Raw genomic sequence first — 18,459 nt, 5'->3', positions numbered from 1 at the left:
GAGTATTGTGAGGATAAGCGGTACAGAAAATGGATGGATGGATGGATAGATAGTTATTCGACATAACTTCACGTAACACACACATGCCGCTCTGCTTGCATGAAGATATTTGGTGAAATGCTTATAAGATATACTTTTATGTATATAAACAACGCAAATTATTATTGTATATAGCTTACAAATATACAAAACAATTTATCATGATTAGCCATCTTTGTGGTTTACATTCGCCTGGAACGCTTTGAGTTCGCAAGTGGTTGCAATCCGAGTGGGACAAATCCGAGTATCCGACTTCCCACATTTCTAGAATGCATCATTAACGACACTATCTCCTTTACGGCAAATGGAATATGGCGGAGCCTGAGAAACCTTTTGACGAGCTGGAGCTCATAAAGGTATGGCTTTCAATAACCTTACGCAATTGACACCTTGCACGGGGATTGTGGGATAAAGCGACGGGCTCAAATGTGTTGGTTATCTTGTTCAACATACATGTATCATGCGCTGAAATCCATTTCTAATTCCACGTCTAGCTAGCGGTTGCATTTAGCTTGTGCACACGGTCTGTCTGCAGTGGTTCACATTATGCGAAGGTGGGGGATGTTGTGTTGTTACTGTATTCCCATTAATAACAATACGTGGTCATGTCCTAATATGTTGGAGGATTTTGCCTTCGGCAATTGTTTAGTCAGTGTGATTAATTCTAACTCCGCGACTTGTTCCGAAAGTTTCATCCCTCGTGAACAATTGTATTTGGAGTTATTAATGCCAAATACAATCATTTGAGCAGTGTTTCCTAACCTTTGTTGAGCCAAGGCACATTTCACATTCGAAAAATCCCACAAAAAATACAGTAATTGTTCTGTGTGCCGACTGGTTAGCACATCTGCCTCACAGTTTTGGGGTCCGGGATTCATTTCGCGGCCCCGCCTGTGTGGAGTTTGCATGTTCTCCCCGTGCCTGCGTGAGTTTTCTCCGGGCACTCCGGTTTCCTCCCACATCCCAAAAACATGCGTGGTAGGTTGATTGGGGACTCTAAATTTCCCGTAGGTGTGAACGTGAGTGCGAATGGTTGTTTGTTTTTATGTGCCCCGCGACCCGAGTGAGGATAAGCAGTAAAGAAAATGGATGGATGGGTGTTCTGTGTGTCACTATATGTCGGTGGCATGGATAGATGAGCAAATAAACATAATTTGTATTAAATAAATAATAATTTTCGGTTCAATTAAGTGAAATTAAATAATTTCCAGTAGCACGCATAATAATCTGTCATGGTTTACTAGTGTGCGGCACAGTGGTTAGGAAACTGCATGAGACTTAACATGCATGTAAACAGATTGTCTGTTTCCCCCCCACACATTGATGAGTATTCATGTGTCACAGTCGTATTACTAAGATTGGTATCAGAGAAAACAGTGTGAATTAAATTTCCATTCTCCCTTTATACACACACATTACACCATACATATTTATGAAAGGCTCTAAAATTCCATAATTTCACCTTGAATGCAACACAGAATAAATGATTTCTTAAGGAAATGACATTCAAATATATATTCCTCTTTAATCAATGTCAAATTGTGTTGCTTGAAGGAATGGCAGGCGTCCACGGATCTGAAGGCAGCCCTGTATGGCTACCTGAGGAAGCGGGTGCCTCAGATCTTCTGTCAACAGCAGGAGCCCAACCCTCAGGAGGAACAGGAGCAAGTGCAGAGACTCATCCTCCGACCGCTGGAGTACTTCCTGTTTGGTGAAGATCCCGATGAAGGTGTAAAGAAGCTCAAGGAGGGCAGTTCTTCTTTCCAGCTCTGTGGACGTGTCTTTAAAGAGGGAGAGACAGTCTACTCTTGCAGGTTCCAAAATTATCCCACATCAATCAAAGTAGCAATAGTAATATACCGTACTGGGTAAAACAGATTGTCTGGAAGTCTTTGTAACCCACTGGATTTGTAATTGTAGGTCAGCCATAAGATTCTTTTGTGTATGCAAGTCTCAGTTTTATTAGGAACATTTCACATTTTGGCAGCATGTTGGAACAGTGGTTACTTTGCACAGCTGCCTCAATTTCTAAGGTTTGGGGTTCGAATTTTGGCTCTGGCCAATTTGTATGTTCTCCCCATGCTTGCCAGGGTTTTCTCCGTGTACTCTGACCTTCTCCCACAATCCAAAAACATGCATGGTAGGTTAATAGAAGACTCCAAATTGTCCATAGGTGTGAATGTGAGTATGAATGCTTGTTTGTCTGTATGTGCCCTACAGATGATGAATGTTCAAATTTTGTGTTTCATAACAATTTTTGACAACAAGGGCGAAAATTGCGTGTTGTCTTTTAAAAAATGATCTTTAGGTGGTTTCGTAACTGTTATTAATTGATTAACCTGCCCACTTGCATTTGGGATGCATACGAAAATTCAGATGTCTAGTGGAATACGTTGTTGTCTTCTACAACTATTCTGGATCATAACCTTGAACAGCTTTATGTTATATTTACACCAAAATCATTATTGCATCTTTTGGGCACAAGCTCCGCCCTTCCACAAAGTTTCATGGAAATGTATTAATTATTTTTATTTTTGGGGTGGGGGGTTGTGTAATTCTGTTGCGTTTTGGAAGGTAATTATGTAATACCACTACTGTATTTAGTTTTAGTTAAGTTTCAGCTTCAGTTGTTTAAGATGTTGATCATTGTCTCATCATCATTAGCTGAACACTATAAGCCACCCTTGCCTAGTAACAGGTGAGAGGCCAAGAAAATTAAATCAAATGTTCACTACTGTCAAAAAGCCTTTTACCAGTGACCGCATGCTTTTCATCACCTTGCAGAGATTGTGCAATAGATCCCACATGTGTGCTGTGCATGGACTGCTTTCAGGAGAGCGTGCACAAAAGCCATCGTTACAAGGTGGGTGCAAATGTTGACTGAAGTAAATTTGTCTTCCTTATTGAAATTGTCTATATTGAATGATCTAATGGCGACTGTGTTCTCCAATGTCATTAGCAGTAGCAACAGAAAATGAATTCTGTTGTAATATTTCAATATTATTATTGTAATATTATGCCTTTACTCTTAAAGATCATTGAATTGGATTTATTACTTTGAATACTATGACATTCTTCTTCTAAAATTAAGGTTTCCTCTCTTAATACTACAACTTTATGTCCTTATTATATTTTGACTTGATTCACAAGGTTATTTTATCGGTAAGCTTGTTTTTTTGGTAAAATTAAGCCTTGGACATTTGATTGTGTTGTAGAAAAATTCTATGCAATTCTATGACTGTATTTGCTGTTTATTTTTTTCTTGTCAGTGTGGCCCAACTACACATTTATTTATCATGTATGGTTGCTGACAACATTGTTCACATATCAAAGCATCATTATCTCACTCCCATCCACTACTGTGTTGTTTGCTTTAATCTAACAATCATAAAAAAAAAAAAATACATCTGAGTTGTTTCACGTATCTATCTCATAGTAACATATGTAAGTATTTTTCCTCAGATGCACGCATCATCCGGTGGGGGGTTCTGTGACTGCGGGGATGTGGAAGCCTGGAAGATTGGCCCGTGTTGCTCCAAACACGACCCGGAGGCAGCCACTGCCATGGTAACGGTAAATTACATAACAGAGCGGAAACAGGCACGTGGGGGGGGGGGGGCATACTTGTCTTTCTGTGTCACTGAGCCCTGGAATGCTAATTTTCTCATTTATGGCAAGTGTCCCTGTCTTGGCAGTGAAAAATCCTATTTTAACCAGAACCTGAGCGACATCATAACTGGGTTGATCGATAAACTGGATGAAAAATTTAAACATTGGGTGAAAGCAACTTCTAGAATATTTCCTTGATCTGTGTATGTGTTTGGTCATATTGGGTGTTTTTTTGTTTTTTTTTCTTCCCTCTTCCCTTTTATTTTTAATTGTCCTAGCTGCCGGGCTGGTGTTTGTCAGGCGTGTCTTATCAGACTAGCCTTTGTCAAGATCTTGTAACCCTACATTGCCCCCGTTTCCATAAATAACAGGCGCCTCCATGAACAGGAGGCATGGCTAGCATCAATTTTGCTCATTGTCTTACATAATGAAACCTTTGGTTTTAAAGCCAAAATGCTCTACCTCCTTAGTGTCTCCACAGTGTTTTCACACGCAGCGGGTGAAACCTACTCGCTTCTGCATTTTGTTTACAATATGGTAGATTCCAGGACTCGTTCTCACACAGTGATGTGACGCAGTGAAGGGTACAAACATACAGGCAAGCTGGATGTTTGTTTGGCTTGTGTGCTTTTGACATTTATATGAAATATTTATCCTCCAAGAGGAATGTTTTCTCTCATGAGACTTACCAAAAATGTCACAGGGACAGAATTTTTCCTATTAAGCAAAATAATTTAAACTAGTTCAAAGCATAAACTTGCTACTAGTGAAACAGGAAATGACTTCAGTAGATGTTATTGCAGGCAATTACTCATGTAAAATAGTACAGCGGGTTCTCGGCTTATGACATACGCTGTTCAACTCAACGTTATGAACAGCAACCAGTGAACTTGTTTGACAGCGGCGTAAGAGTACGTTGTCATACGGCACAAGAAAGCATGTTCAGTTACCGCCATACTTATTGTTTTTCATTTGATTGTTTTATACAGTGGGTACGGAAAGTATTCAGACCCCCTTAAATGTTTTACTCTGTTATATTGCAGCTATTTGCTAAAATCATTTAAGTTCATTTTTTTCCACATTAATGGACACACAGCACCCCATATTGACAGAAAAAAACAGAATTGTTGAACATTTTCCTGATTTATTATAAAAGAAAAACTGAAATATCACATCCATAAGTATTCAGACCCTTTGCTATGACACTCATATTTAACTCAGTCATGAGTCTTTTTGGGAATGATGCAACAAGTTTTTCACACCTGGATTTGGGGATCATCTGCCATTCCTCCTTGCAGAGCCTCTCCAGTTCTGTCAGGTTGGATGGTGAACGTTGGTGGGCAGCCATTTTCAGGTCTTTCCAGAGATGCTCAATTGGGTTTAAGTTAGGGCTCTGGCTGGGCCATTTAAAAACAGTCACAGAGTTGTTCTGAAGCCACTCCTTTGGTATGTCAGCTGTGTACTTCAGGTCATTGTCTTTTTTGAAGGTGAACCTTCGGCCCAGTCTGAGGTTCTGAGTACTCTGGAGAAGGTTTTCGTCCAGGATATCCCTGTACTTGGCCGTATTCATCTTTTCTTCAATTGCAACCAGTCTCCCTGTCCCTGTCCCTGCAGCTGAAAAACACACCCACAGCATGATGCTGCCACCACCATGCTTCACTGTTGGGACTGTATTGGACAGGTAATGAGCAGTGCCTGGTTTTCTACCACACATACCGCTTAGAATTAAGGCCAAAAAGTTCTATCTTGGTCTCATCAGACCAGAGAATCTTATTTCCCACCATCTTGGAGTCCTACAGGTGTTTTTTAGCAAGCTCCATGTAGGCTTTCATGTGTCTTGCACTGAGGAGAGGCTTCCGTCAGGCCACTGTCATAAAGTCCCGACTGGTGGAGGGCTGCAGTGATGATGGTTGACTTTCTAGAACTTTCTCCCATCTCCCGACTGCATCTCTGGAGCTCACCGACAGTGATCTTTGGGTTCTTCTTTACCTCTCTCACCAAGGCTCTTCTCCCCGGATTGCTCAGTTTGGCCGGACGGCCAGCTCTAGGAAGGGTTCTGATTGTCCCAAACGTCTTCCATTACAGGATTATGGAGGCCAATGTGTTATTGGGAACCTTAAGTGCAGCAGAATTTTTTTTTTTGTAACCTTGGCCAGATCTGTGCCTTGCCACAATTCTGTCTCTGATCTCTTCAGGCAGTTCCTTTGACCTCATGTTTCTCATTTGCTCTGACATGCACTGTGAGCTGTTAGGTCTTATATAGACACGGGTGTGGCTTTCCTAATCAAGTCCAATCAGTATAATCAAACACAGCTGGACTCCAATGAAGGTGTAGAACAATCTCAAGGATGATCAGAAGAAATGGATAGCACCTGAGTTAAATATGAGCATCACAGCAAAGGATTTGAATACTTATGGCTTTGATATTTCAGTTTTTCTTTTTTAATAAATCGGGAAAAATGTCAACAATTTCAACATTTTTACGTTTTTTACGAGATTGACTTCCAGACGGCTTTGAGGAAATTCTGGTCCACCCTCCGGCATCTCAGCAAGAGGAAGCAGTGCGCCATCAACACTGTATATAGTGGCTATGGGGGCACTGCTGACCTCAATTTGGGATGTTGTGAGTTGGTGGGGAGAATACTTCGAAGACCTCCCCAATTCCACCGACACGCCTTCCCATGAGGAAGCTGGGGTCCCTGAGGTGGGCTCTCCTATCTCTGGGATTGAGGTCACCAAGGTGGTTAAAAAGCACCTCGGTGGCAAGGCCCCAGCGGTGGATGAGATTCGCCTGGCGTTCCTAAAGGCTCTGGATGTTGTGGGGGTGTCCTGGTTGACACGCCTCTGCAACATCGCTTGGACATCAGGGACAGTGCCTCTGGATTGGCAGGCTGGGGTGGTGTTCCCCCTTTTTAAGAAGGGGGACCGGAGGGTGTGTTCCAACTACAGGAGAATCACACTCCTCAGCCTCCCTGCTAAGGTCTGTTCAGGTGTGCTGGAGAGGAGGGTCCAGCGTGAGGGTGAGGAAGTCTGGGCTTCCCTGCTAAAGCTACTGCCCCCGCGACCCGACCTCAGATAAGCGGAAGAATATGGATGGGTGTGTGTGTGTGTGTGTGTGTGTGTGTGTGATTGACTACATCGTGTCATGACTAATGTACAAATTTACATTGCCGCCATTGGAACGCAGCTCCATCGTAAACTGAGGACCCACCTGTATAGACTTTTTCAAGCAATATCTTGATGTCAGGTGCTAATTTTCTTGCTTAAAATCATGTTTTCCAGGATGAGTTCACATTGGAGCCAGAACTGTGTGAGCGTAGTGAGATGCTCTTCGGGGTATTGCTTAACTACTTCACAGACTTCCTGGACTGGGCGGAGGACCGTCAGCTTTTAGCGCTACTCAAACCCGAGTACGGCCCACTTCATCTCACACACACGTACTGCATATGATGTGGAAACAAATCAGCAGCCTTAACGGAGCATGTATCCATCTTAACATAGCATGTCTCCATGTGTGCAGGGAAAAAGACAACACATACTTCTGTGTGCTGTACAACGATGAGCACCATTCATACGAGCATGTGATCTATACCCTCCAGCGGTCTGTTAACTGTGATCAGGCTGAAGCGCAGAATCACACGGCACTTATTGACAAGGAGGTACAGTGGCTATAAAAATTCTACACACAGCTGTTCAAATGCCAGATTTTTGTCATACAAAAAAAGTGACCAAGATAAAGCCTTTAAACAAGCCATTGTCCTATTACCTGTAAAACTCAATTGGAAAAGAATAAGTATTTAAGAGAATTGAAATAAAAAAACAACTGCGGTAATGTAGTTGCACAAGTAATCAGACCCTCTCATAACAGGGGATGTGGCTGAGTTCAGAAATAAACAATCAAGGTCAAACACATAATAAATGGAGTCAGCACACAACTGCCACCATTTAATGTAGCCCCGAAGCAAGGTGTTGCCACCACTATGCTTCACTGTAGTTGTGGTGTTCTTTTGGTAATGAGCAGTGTTGTTTTTGCACCAAACATACCTTTTAGAATGATTGCCAAAATGTCCAACCTTGGTTTCATTGAACAATAACACATTTTCACACGTGTTTGGGAGATATCAAGTGTTTTTTTTCCTTCTTTTTTATTTTTGGAACATAAAGCTTCTTTTACAACCTGCTCCATTAAATCCCAGACAAAAAGACGAGAGATTGTTGTCACATGTACTAAACAGCCAATATATGCCAGAAATTCCTGCAGCTCCTTCAATGTTGCTGTCTGCCTCTTGGCAGCCTCAAGGACCAAATTTCTTCTCCAATCTTGGAGGGAGGTCCAGTTCTTGGTAATGTCACTGTTATGCCATATTTTCTCCATTTGATGATGACTGTCTTCACTGTGTTCCATGGTATATGTAATGCCTTGAAATTTATGTACCTTTCTGCTGACTGATACCTTTTAACAATGAGGATGCTGTGAAAGCTCTCTGCAGACCATGGCTTGTGCTGTAAGATGTCTACAAAACTGTCAGGAAAAGCCTACGAGAAGAGCTGAACTTTATTTGGAGTCAATTACAGGAACTTTAAATGGTGGCAAGTGTGTGCTGACTCCCATTTAAAAGGAGTTTGAATGGGAAAGTTTAATTCTGAACACAGCCCCATCCCCAGTTATGAGGGTGTGCACACTTGTACAACCGCATTGTATCAGTTGTTTATTTTTACTTTTCCTCTAAAAAAATATTTTTCAATCGAGTTGTACAGGTTGTAGGTCAAATTAATGGTGGAAAAGGTTTTTAAATTGCTTATCTTGGTCTCTTTTTTTTTTATATATCACAAAAACCTGGCATTTGAACAGGGGTGTGTAGATGTTTTATTTCTACTGTAAATGTCTGTTTTATGTTGCATTACTTCCACGCTGTTTGTGACATTTTCATCAACACCTCGGTAGTATCACTGTCTAATTATTCCTTTTAATACAAGCATGACTCAATTATACTGCACAGGGTCGGCGGGCAGTAAAGAGAGGAAGTCTGGAGTCATGCCAGCAAGCTAAAGACCTCATCAAGGTAAAAAACGGTCACATAGAGAATTCAAATTGTACACAGTAGAGCATAGACATTTTGTCCATCCCAAATAAACCTTAAAATGTCCATCATTTCGCGTGGTGGTGCTCCATCCTGTTGGTGGCAGTGATACATTGTTAAGTGGGTGCCGACTGACACGCGAATCAAGCTTTTTCATAGCACCAATATGAAGGAACAGCATGTAAAATATAACCTCGCTCCACTCTTAGCCTCTCCCATGAAGTTAGTGGCAATTGTGTGTGTAGTTTTTGTGTAAAATGAATTAACTGAGATCAAAATGGAACCTTTCACCCCACTCTCACCCGCTACTGTGAAGTTTAGTGGAAGTGCGTTCTACTCAATAGAGACTTTTGCAATGAGCTTAAATATTTTTACGTTTTATTTTTGTGCTGCAGGACAACTCAGAGCACATTTCCCTGCAGCCACTGCGTGTGGAGGTCCTACACTCAGCTGTCTTGGCTCACCAAACATTCGCCCTGCGTCTTGGCTCCTGGTTCCAGAAGATCATCAGTTATTCAGGTTCTGCTGTGCATGCACTGAAACCTCAGTGTCAGACATCTACAGTGCTTCATTGTCCGTCATGTGACCATCATCTTGTGTCGTGTGCAGTGGGCTTCAGACAGCTATTCTGCAGGGTGGCGCTGGAGCCCAACACAGACCAGACCAGCATCTGCTGCATTAGCAGGCTCATGTTGCTCGATGCCAAACTGTACAAAGGCAGGTAGCACTGACATTAACGGTCATGCAACAGCAGCTTCATATTAGCTGAAATAATACACTGACATCTGGCAACCTTTATTATTTTTTGAAGGAGCACGCAAGATTGTACATGAGCTGATTTTCTGTAGCATACTAATGGAGACTGAATTCAAGAGGCTGTTTGCAATTGAGTTTACAAAGGTGAAAACAAATGTTTGAAATCCATATATAGGAAGGTTTTTACAATGGTCTTACAAATATGTTGTTTTTTCAGTTGTATAAGGATCTGCAGAATAACTTCATTGATGATGATCATGAAAGGAGTATTTCCATTACTGCGCTATCTGTTCAGATCTTTACTGTGCCTACACTGGTGAGTGTACATTTTTATACAAACATCACTGTATCATCCACAGGAGGCGGAGAAATAATTGCATTTAAAAAAACTGTGCTTAAAAAGTTTTTCTGTGTTGTATTTGTGTCCCTTCTCCAGGCAAGGTACCTTATTGAAGAAACAAATGTCATTACAAGGATAGTTAATACAGTCATGGCGCTGCTATTAGAGCATTTGGATGTTAACAATCGTTTCTTCTTCCTGGGTTACAACTCTGAGAAGTTCTCCCGCATCCAGGTCATTTTCCATGACCTCAGGTAATTCAAACAGGTGGCGGTTTGAGCAACATTTGTTCCTTTTTTGTTCTAATCTGAGCTGTAACCTTTCTCTAAGGTATATTCTTATCAGTAAACCCTCAACGTGGAATTCAAAGCTTCGGGAACAGTTCATAGAGGGCTTCAATGCCTTTCTTGGCCTTCTGAAATGCATGCAGGTAATTTATCACATTTATCTACTGTATCTGTATCCCTCAATATGGAATTTTGTCATTTGCTCCATAGGGTATGGAAGAGGTGGAGCGTCAGTTTGGTCAACATATTGCTGTGGAGCCCGAGTGGGAAGCTGGCTTTACGCTTCAGATCCAGCTCCGCCACATACTTGCAATGTTTCAGGACTGGTGCTCCACAGATGTGAGTAGCCGTCGACTGATTCCTACCATCCCCCAATATACTGTCAAGCATCTTTTGCTTTTGTTTCACCACCTTTCACAGGACAAGATCCTGCTAGAAGCATTGAGAGATTGCCACAAAGTCTTGCAGCAATGCAACAATCAGCCCTTCCGCAGGGAGGCAGTCGACCATTACATGTGCAAACAGATCCTCCATGTTCGGCCCTACAAAGTGTCTCAGGAGCCTGTCAGCATACATGTACCCCTCTCCAGGCTGCTTGCAGGTAGACTATCGCTATTTGAGTGTTATTCTTTTAGTGTATTTTCCAGCAAGTTATTAATGCCTTCTGTGGTCCCTAGGCTTGTATGTTCTTCTTTGCAAGAACGGGCTATGTGATCAACTGTTTGACAAAGTAAGTTGAAAGGTGCAGATTTTTTTGATGTATGTAGAACGGGCCAAAAATAGGTATACACGTTTTAAATTACCTTATTTAAGAAAGGAAGGGAGGGTGGAAGGATTGTATAAAAAGAAAAAAAGAAAGCCGGTTGGATGGAAGGATGGAGCGAAGGAAGGAGGGAATGTAGTAAGATGGATGGTAGGAATGAAACAAGGATATGTGAAAGGAGAAAAGGAAGAATTGAAGGAACAATGGAAGGAATAAAAAAAGAAGGGTGGAAGGAAGCATAGTAGGAGGAAGGAAGCAACGTAAGAGGAAGGAAGCAAAGTAGGAGGAAGCAAGGGGCTCATTTAGGGTCTCCACTGGGTAACACTGGCCTTGATACCCCAAATTGAAACCTTAACCCTTGTTTAGAACCTTTGCTTCAAACCCTAACCCAGGATAAAACCCTACTTTAAAACCCCAACCCTGCCTTGAAACCCTACTTTGATTAGAAGATTAAACTGCTTAATCAATGTAAGTGCAAATGCAATAAAATGAAAAAACATCTAATACAAACGCACGCACACACAGGCCTACATACAGTATATTCATCTTATGTTTTAGAGCATCTTGATGAGCAAATATTTTGATTGCAGGATAAGTCTCAACTGGAGATGGAAAATTAAGATTTCTGTCCATAGTATGCAGTTGATTAATCATGTCTTTAATTATTGTAATCAAAATAGAGGGCACTCTGCTGTTAGAGGAGTTCAGAACATTCACAGAGAGATTCTGCCATTCCATTTTAACATATTTACACAATAATTGTTTGATCCCTGAAGTTCAAGGAAATGTCAAATTCCCAGCCATTATCTGCACTGCTGCTGCCGTTTTTACTACAATTCATGTTATTCCGCTTTGTTTCAGGAATGTTACGACTTTCGCAGCCTGGCTGAGCATCCTTTACGCTGTGTGGTGCTGGCTGCACAGGTATCAGCTGAAATGTGGCGCAGGAACGGACTCTCTTTGGTCAGCCAGGTGTGACGCATGGCTTTTTTATTATTATTATTATTTTTTTTTTGCATTTGTGTATAATTCTTGGAGGTCTAAAATAATTGACATTGCTTATTCAGTTACCTGTTTTTCTCCTATGCTTAGGTCTACTACTATCAAGATGTGAAATGCAGAGACGAAATGTATGATAAAGACATACTTATGCTTCAGGTTGGTTCATTTGTGTTATTTATTTGCATACTTTGCCTTTTTTATACATGCAATATGGTGACATCACAAGCCACCCTCTCCACCCATGTGTTTTTCAGATAATGTTGGGGTTAACCATTTTTTTTCTTTTGTAATAAAATAATTATTGGTGGCCGACCAGTTAGCACATCTGTCTCACAGTTTTGAGCACCCGGGTTCAAATTCGTCTTCGCCAGTGTGGAGTTTGCATGTTCTCCCAGTGCCTTAATATAATCCATTTTGAAATTAACTTGCTTAACACTTTTCACAGATAGCTGCTTCCAGAATGGATGCAAACCATTTTCTCATGCTGCTTTTACTGAGATTTGAGCTCTTTAATTTCTTCAATGGAAGTTGTTCCAGCAGAGACCATGTAAGTCATGCCTCAGTCATCATCGGGTGCAACTCTCAAGTGTATTTATTAATGATAATATGGCTACATTTGCAGAATGAATTGTTGCAGTGGAATCGACTTACAGAAGAGCTGCTGTATCTCCTTATCGTCATAGTCGGTACTGCAACTTTCTAGCCCATGTTAGTTTAGTTGATGCTGCATGCTGTGGCTGACCAATGTGATTGCAGGTGAGCGCTACGTGCCCGGCGTCACTAACGTGACCAAAGAAGATGTGACCATGAGGGAGGTCATCCACCTGCTGTGCATTGAGCCCATGGCACACAGTAGCCTGGTTAAAGGCCTGCCAGAGAATGTAGGTCACATTGTCCTGCTTTATACTATGAAGGCAATGTCAATCAATCAAAACCTTTATTTAACCTGAAAATATAAAAACATTGAGACAGAAGTTTCTTGACCAGGTTGCTTTTGAAAGAGATTTTATATCTCAACAAGCTTTTACCTTGTTAAATAAAGGTCAGGTTAAATTAAAAAAAGGTGATCTGGCCAAGGGAGCACAATTCACATCATAACAATACAATAAATACATAAAATAACACAGTTTAGAAAAGTAAACATAAAGGTATACATAAAAGAACGTATTACAATTACAAACAGAAAACTACCATTGATAGACTACCATCCACACAGAATGGAGAGTAGTAAATAGTAATACTGACAAAGTGCAAAATGTTAAGCACAACAAAACAGCAGCATTCGAGCATATCAAAACACAATGAGGAAGATTTACAAAGTCAATGTGCAAAGAAAAGTGCAACACTTCATAGCAGGAGCAACTGGTATCAACTAAAGAAATTCAGCAACTTTTAGTTTAAAACTACAAAGACATCAACAAGGCGAGTTTTGAAGGTCATTCCTTTCATTCCAGGACCAAGGGCCAAAGTTAATAGGCTTCTCTTCCTGGTATGATATGAAAGTATATCTGTTAAACAGAGGTGGGTAGAGTAGCCAAATATTGTACTCAAGTAAGAGCACTGTTACTTTCTAATAATATGACTCTCGTCAAAGTAAAAAGTAGTTATCCAAATATTTACTTGAGTAAGAAAGTACTCAATGAAAAAAGTACTCTGTCATTTGTGAATAACTTCAGATTTTATTTTGTATTTTTTTAATTTATTTTTTTTAAATTGGAGCATGAACATCAAATATATATATATATATATATATATATATATATATATATATATATATATATGACTCCCATATATATATATTGAATATTTTGATGGGGGGGAAAAATTATTGTTAGTAATTTTATGGCAAAGCAATTCTGTTAATGCAATGGAGGGGAAAAAAATAAGTTTTAATAATTCAAATTCATAATCTGATGGCACATATATACTTCCTTATCCTTGCTTCAATCTGCACGGATGGCACTTTAAAATGCACCTAGGTGCTGGATCTGAGATTGGAGGAATTTTGAATCATCACGAAGCGATATAACATGGAGGCTTACCAAGATTAGCCTTATATATGAAAGTAAACCAGTGCTGCTGCCTGCGTATAGCAAATGAGGACCGACCAACTAAGGAGTAAAGAGTACACTGATGTGTCCTATACGCTGAGTTTGTAATACATCTCAGAGCTGCATGGTTGAATGAGTTGAGTTTAGCTAAGGTAGTGGACCAAGCAAATCTTTAAAAAGTGTCACCATATTGTGCCAAAAAAGGGCCATAACCAGCTTCTTGTTGAAAGGAGAAAAACATGTAAAAAAGTAATAGTGAGCTTGAGTTTCTTGACTAATGCATTAATATGATATTTAAAATCTAGATTGTTGTCCAGCCAGATTGTGGACAATGTGCAACAATTAAACATGACATACTTTGCAGGAGAGCCATGAAACAGGTCTGGAGTCTGTAATCAACAAAGTTGCCACATTCAAGTATGTAATTGACTCCAAATCAACAAATGGTATTTGTTTTCAGGGCTTTTTCCAGCATGTTTAATGTTTTTCATTTTTTCTTTGAACTATAGGAAACCAGGAGTGTCAGGACATGGATTATATCAGGTGAAAAGGGAGCATTTGGTCCAATTCAACCCATTTTTCTACCATTATTCAAGATCACAACACAGCAAGGTACTACATCTAATTAACACTAGTTTAAAGATGGCTTCGTGTTTGATATCATTCATGGTATTCTCTCTGATTTATTCTAGGCTGAAGAGTCCCAAAAGAAGAGGCGTGTTCACGAGGGTGCCGATAAAGGTGACCGCTGCAGATGTCTTCTCACCTACACCACCCTCTCTAGCCATTCACCTGTTTATGAACCAATCATTTGTACTAAAAGATGCTTTTCTGTCTGTTTCCGCTCAGCTCTGCGTCCTCCGGTGCCGCCTCCTTTCTGTACGGCCTTCTCCAGCATCGTGCGTCTCCTCTGCTGCGACATCCTCGTCCACGTCCTCAGACGTGTGCTGCAGAGGGCAGCTGAAGAAAAGTCCACTCACTGGACGGAAATAATGATCCAGCGGGTAACAAAACTGCATAGATCTTTGCTATGCTTGTTACCTTCACCAAGGAGGTTATGTTTTCATTGATGTTTGTTGGTTGGTTTGTTTACATGCCACCTTCCCGCTACAGCACTGTGCCCAAAGCCTGAGGCCACCACTAGCTTTCCTTAGTTTAGTTCCATTTTTCACAGTGGTCATTTTGAAATGGTAAAACATTAAATAGTAGGAAAGATACAATATTTGTATATTGTAGATGGTATGTATATTTTTATATACGGTAATAGTGGTGCCTTGAGGTATGAGTGTAATGCGTTCCGTGACCACACATGTAACTCAAATCACTTTTATCTCATATGATCTTTCCCTATTGAAATGAATGGAATTGCAATGAATCTGCAATTCATTGCCTCCCAACAAAAAACATTTTGAGAAAAGTAGCACTCTATAATCTTGTACTGTGTAAAACAGACAGTAATAACATAATTAAATATAAATACATAATTAAAAAGAATTAACCAGTTTTTGTCACACTTTCAATCAGTTTGAATGGGCATTATGCTGTTGCTTGCCTTGGCCATCTGCGGACAGTATAAGACAGACAGATGGATTTACTGTACATGGACGTGTGTACAGTATAGACGTCACAGTTTCTCTCAGCTCCTTGCAGAGGGTAAAGGATAGAGATGCGAACCTATAGAAATTCACTTCCAGAACTATTTTTCAAAATGTGTTTGAATTTCCATATTTTCAAAATTTTGTCAAGAACATTACAGCGAGACAGTTATTGCTGTATATTATGTAATAGGTATAAAAAATGATTCTGCATACTGTTCCACTCTATAATAGTAATCGTTAATATATTTTGGCTTCAATATTTATAACTTTTTTTAAGAAAAATTATTTTTTTTTTAACATCAGTTTTGTAATGGCAAACGCAATTGCAGCCTGAATCAAAGTATATGAGATTTCGACATGCCATCGTCCAAAATATCAGTGGCTATTTATTCGCCTCTACCAATTCTGTTTTCAAACTTGTACAAAGGAAGGGTTATGCCACCAAATATTAAATGTTCACTTCTTTTTAAAATTTATACTCTAGATTGTATCCATTCACTCATTTAAATCTCAGTTCACAAGCATTTAAGCCTTTGGGGAAGTCTACAAATACACTTTTCCTTGTATCACACAGGCCCTGCACCTTATTGGCCAGGCGTTGCTTGAAGAAAAAAGCCAGCTTGAGGACAGCGCTTCAGAGGAAGTGACCTTCGATTTCAGCCTCAAGGCTCGCAGTAAGTCAGCTTCTTCTCAGATGTATGAAATGGAAAAGGATTCTGTCATTTTCTGCAATGTTTTGTGTACTTCCGTCTCTTTTCTTCCAGGAGTTGGGTTTGAGCACAGCAAGTCTCTGTTCCTCTTGCTGTCAAAAATTAAGGGTGTTCGTTCGCTTGAAGCCCAAAAAGACATGATCACATGGCTACTACGGGTAATTTACCCCATCAGCTAGTTTACATTAGCAATCATAAATCATATATAATTTTTCTATTGGCCATCATTGTTTTGTATGAATATCCTTTGGTAGATGTTTGATATTGTCAAGTGCCTCAGAGAGAAATCCACTCCAACTGCCTCCATGAGTGTGGAGACAGGCAAGCCTGAGGAGGTAAGTACTACGACATAATTATTACTTTATAATTCTCTCTTGGCCTGTAAGTGAGCAGTATCAATGTCTCTTTTTTTATTTGATGCCACAGAATGCTCACGACAAAGAAAAAGCTGAGCGCAAAAGAAAGGCCGAAGCAGCAAAACTTCACCGCCAGAAAATCATGGCCCAGATGTCAGCCATGCAGAAAAACTTCATAGAGTCCAACAAAATACTTTATGACAATATGCCAGAGAGCATGCAGGGAGAGCCTGTTACATCTACAGAGAGGTAAGGAGAGCTGTTTCAAAAAACCTTCTTCATTGGTCTCAAATGACAATTCCATCAATTTGACTTGTGATATCAATTCCTCCGGCAGGCCCATGGAGCAGAAGGAGCTTTGCGTCGCTGTAGGGCCCCATCGAGGGTCTACCCCCGCCGACAGGGATGTGCTGACATGCATTCTTTGTCAGGAGGAGCAGGAAGTGGCCTCCCAGGCTCCGGCCATGGTACTGACTGCATGTGTGCAGAGATCCACAGTGCTGACCCAGTGCAGAGGAAAGATACCTGCCAGCAGTCCAGACGGTCAGCCTCCATTCACTGAGACATACAGTGACTAAAGTCTTCGGCCACCACTTAATATTGTTGTTGTTTTAATGGCCTGAGTGGTAAAACAGTCAATTGTAGGACAAATATAGTTAGCCGTTTGTCTCAATTAATACAAAGTCTTTGTTGAGGGTTTGCACATGGGCCAATGAACAGTCCACCCTCCAGAATCATAATGGAAGTAATCCTCAATGGAATTCTGCGCTGTATTTCAGATTGAATGGCCTCTTTGGCAATAACAATGCCAAACACAGATGTAAAAAAACAAAACAAAAGAAAACAAACGAACGCAGTGTTAGATATTTTCTGCTTAAATCACTGAAGATGTTCATTGTAACATTAATACGTTACCACACATATATTCCATCACTAACCAGGATTGTTTATTAGGATATTGATAACCTGTATCTAACGTCACCACAACGTTAAAAAGAATATTGAGTTGTGCCTTCATATTTGTGGATGTAAGAAGAGGTAAACTGTACATCTTTAAAGCCCTTTTCTAAATTGCTGCACAGTTCTTTGGAAGAGGACTTACAAAGACGAAGTACGTCTGCGATGTTTTTGGGCGAGTCTTAAACCATACCAAGTAGAATAATGCAATTTTTTCAAACTGGAAACGACATATTTCAGAAATGTGGGAGATTACGTGCAAAGAGCGCAATGGATGTACTTTATTGTTCTCATTAGGGAAATTTGTCTTGGACAACGTGCTGCTGAAGACAACGTTCACATTTCCAAACATACTTAAAATTTGATACTAAATCCTTTTTTTCTAACAAGCAGTGGCGCAGCCATAAAAAAGTGATGTGGTAACTAAAACGGAATAACATGCCAGTCATGTTAACATTTGCACAGTTAAGTTATTTTATGGATGAAAGTATTTTCTGAAATGAGACTCATTTTTTGTGTATGCGCATGGGTGCGTGTGTGTTTTTATGTGTTTTTTTTAAAGAAACAGGAACATCATACCCATCATTCATGCCGCCTGACCTGGCTGTAGGCACCCACACGGGCAGCTGTGGACATGTCATGCATGCCACATGTTGGCAGAAGTAAGTAAGCCATTGATAAGAGCAGGTATTAGTGTGATCATTGATTAATTGAATGTTAATAATTGGGTGGATTGTGTGGAATTGGTTGTTGACTAATAGTGTCTTGAAACAACAAAGTGCAAAATAGAGTGCACTACTTGGCTGCAACTAGCAGAGGTGGTGTTACTCCAGTGTCAACCAGTTTGTTGTCTTAAGAAGTACATGACATCAGCTATGGGAAGTTAACATATATCCACATAATGGGTTTG

General features: G+C 40.4%; 1 protein-coding gene across 2 annotated transcripts in view; it reads left to right on the top strand.

The window, feature by feature from the left end:
* Window positions 1-214: 214 nt before the first annotated feature.
* Window positions 215-18,459, top strand: part of ubr1 (ubiquitin protein ligase E3 component n-recognin 1) — a 29,093-nt gene continuing 10,848 nt past the window's right edge. The window contains exons 1-31 of one of the 2 annotated variants that reach the window (XM_061795041.1): window positions 215-395; window positions 1,594-1,853; window positions 2,824-2,902; window positions 3,502-3,606; window positions 6,931-7,058; window positions 7,169-7,307; window positions 8,649-8,711; window positions 9,125-9,248; window positions 9,339-9,446; window positions 9,541-9,629; window positions 9,703-9,801; window positions 9,922-10,079; window positions 10,156-10,255; window positions 10,323-10,451; window positions 10,533-10,713; window positions 10,790-10,842; window positions 11,737-11,847; window positions 11,968-12,033; window positions 12,323-12,424; window positions 12,500-12,563; window positions 12,634-12,758; window positions 14,293-14,345; window positions 14,438-14,540; window positions 14,621-14,669; window positions 14,778-14,932; window positions 16,101-16,200; window positions 16,291-16,394; window positions 16,491-16,571; window positions 16,663-16,841; window positions 16,930-17,135; window positions 18,112-18,211. In XM_061795041.1, coding sequence (XP_061651025.1) covers window positions 351-395; window positions 1,594-1,853; window positions 2,824-2,902; window positions 3,502-3,606; window positions 6,931-7,058; window positions 7,169-7,307; window positions 8,649-8,711; window positions 9,125-9,248; window positions 9,339-9,446; window positions 9,541-9,629; window positions 9,703-9,801; window positions 9,922-10,079; window positions 10,156-10,255; window positions 10,323-10,451; window positions 10,533-10,713; window positions 10,790-10,842; window positions 11,737-11,847; window positions 11,968-12,033; window positions 12,323-12,424; window positions 12,500-12,563; window positions 12,634-12,758; window positions 14,293-14,345; window positions 14,438-14,540; window positions 14,621-14,669; window positions 14,778-14,932; window positions 16,101-16,200; window positions 16,291-16,394; window positions 16,491-16,571; window positions 16,663-16,841; window positions 16,930-17,135; window positions 18,112-18,211 — 3,458 coding nt within the window. In that variant the 5' untranslated portion in view covers window positions 215-350. Of the gene's footprint in view, window positions 396-1,593; window positions 1,854-2,823; window positions 2,903-3,501; window positions 3,613-6,930; window positions 7,059-7,168; window positions 7,308-8,648; window positions 8,712-9,124; window positions 9,249-9,338; window positions 9,447-9,540; window positions 9,630-9,702; window positions 9,802-9,921; window positions 10,080-10,155; window positions 10,256-10,322; window positions 10,452-10,532; window positions 10,714-10,789; window positions 10,843-11,736; window positions 11,848-11,967; window positions 12,034-12,322; window positions 12,425-12,499; window positions 12,564-12,633; window positions 12,759-14,292; window positions 14,346-14,437; window positions 14,541-14,620; window positions 14,670-14,777; window positions 14,933-16,100; window positions 16,201-16,290; window positions 16,395-16,490; window positions 16,572-16,662; window positions 16,842-16,929; window positions 17,136-18,111; window positions 18,212-18,459 lie in introns of both variants that reach the window. The other variant, XM_061795040.1, reaches the window with a different exon arrangement.

The sequence above is a fragment of the Phyllopteryx taeniolatus genome, chromosome 13 (assembly GCF_024500385.1).
Source record: "Phyllopteryx taeniolatus isolate TA_2022b chromosome 13, UOR_Ptae_1.2, whole genome shotgun sequence".
Taxonomy (NCBI): Eukaryota; Metazoa; Chordata; class Actinopteri; order Syngnathiformes; family Syngnathidae; genus Phyllopteryx; species Phyllopteryx taeniolatus.
This window is presented reverse-complemented; position numbering and strand designations above follow the sequence as displayed.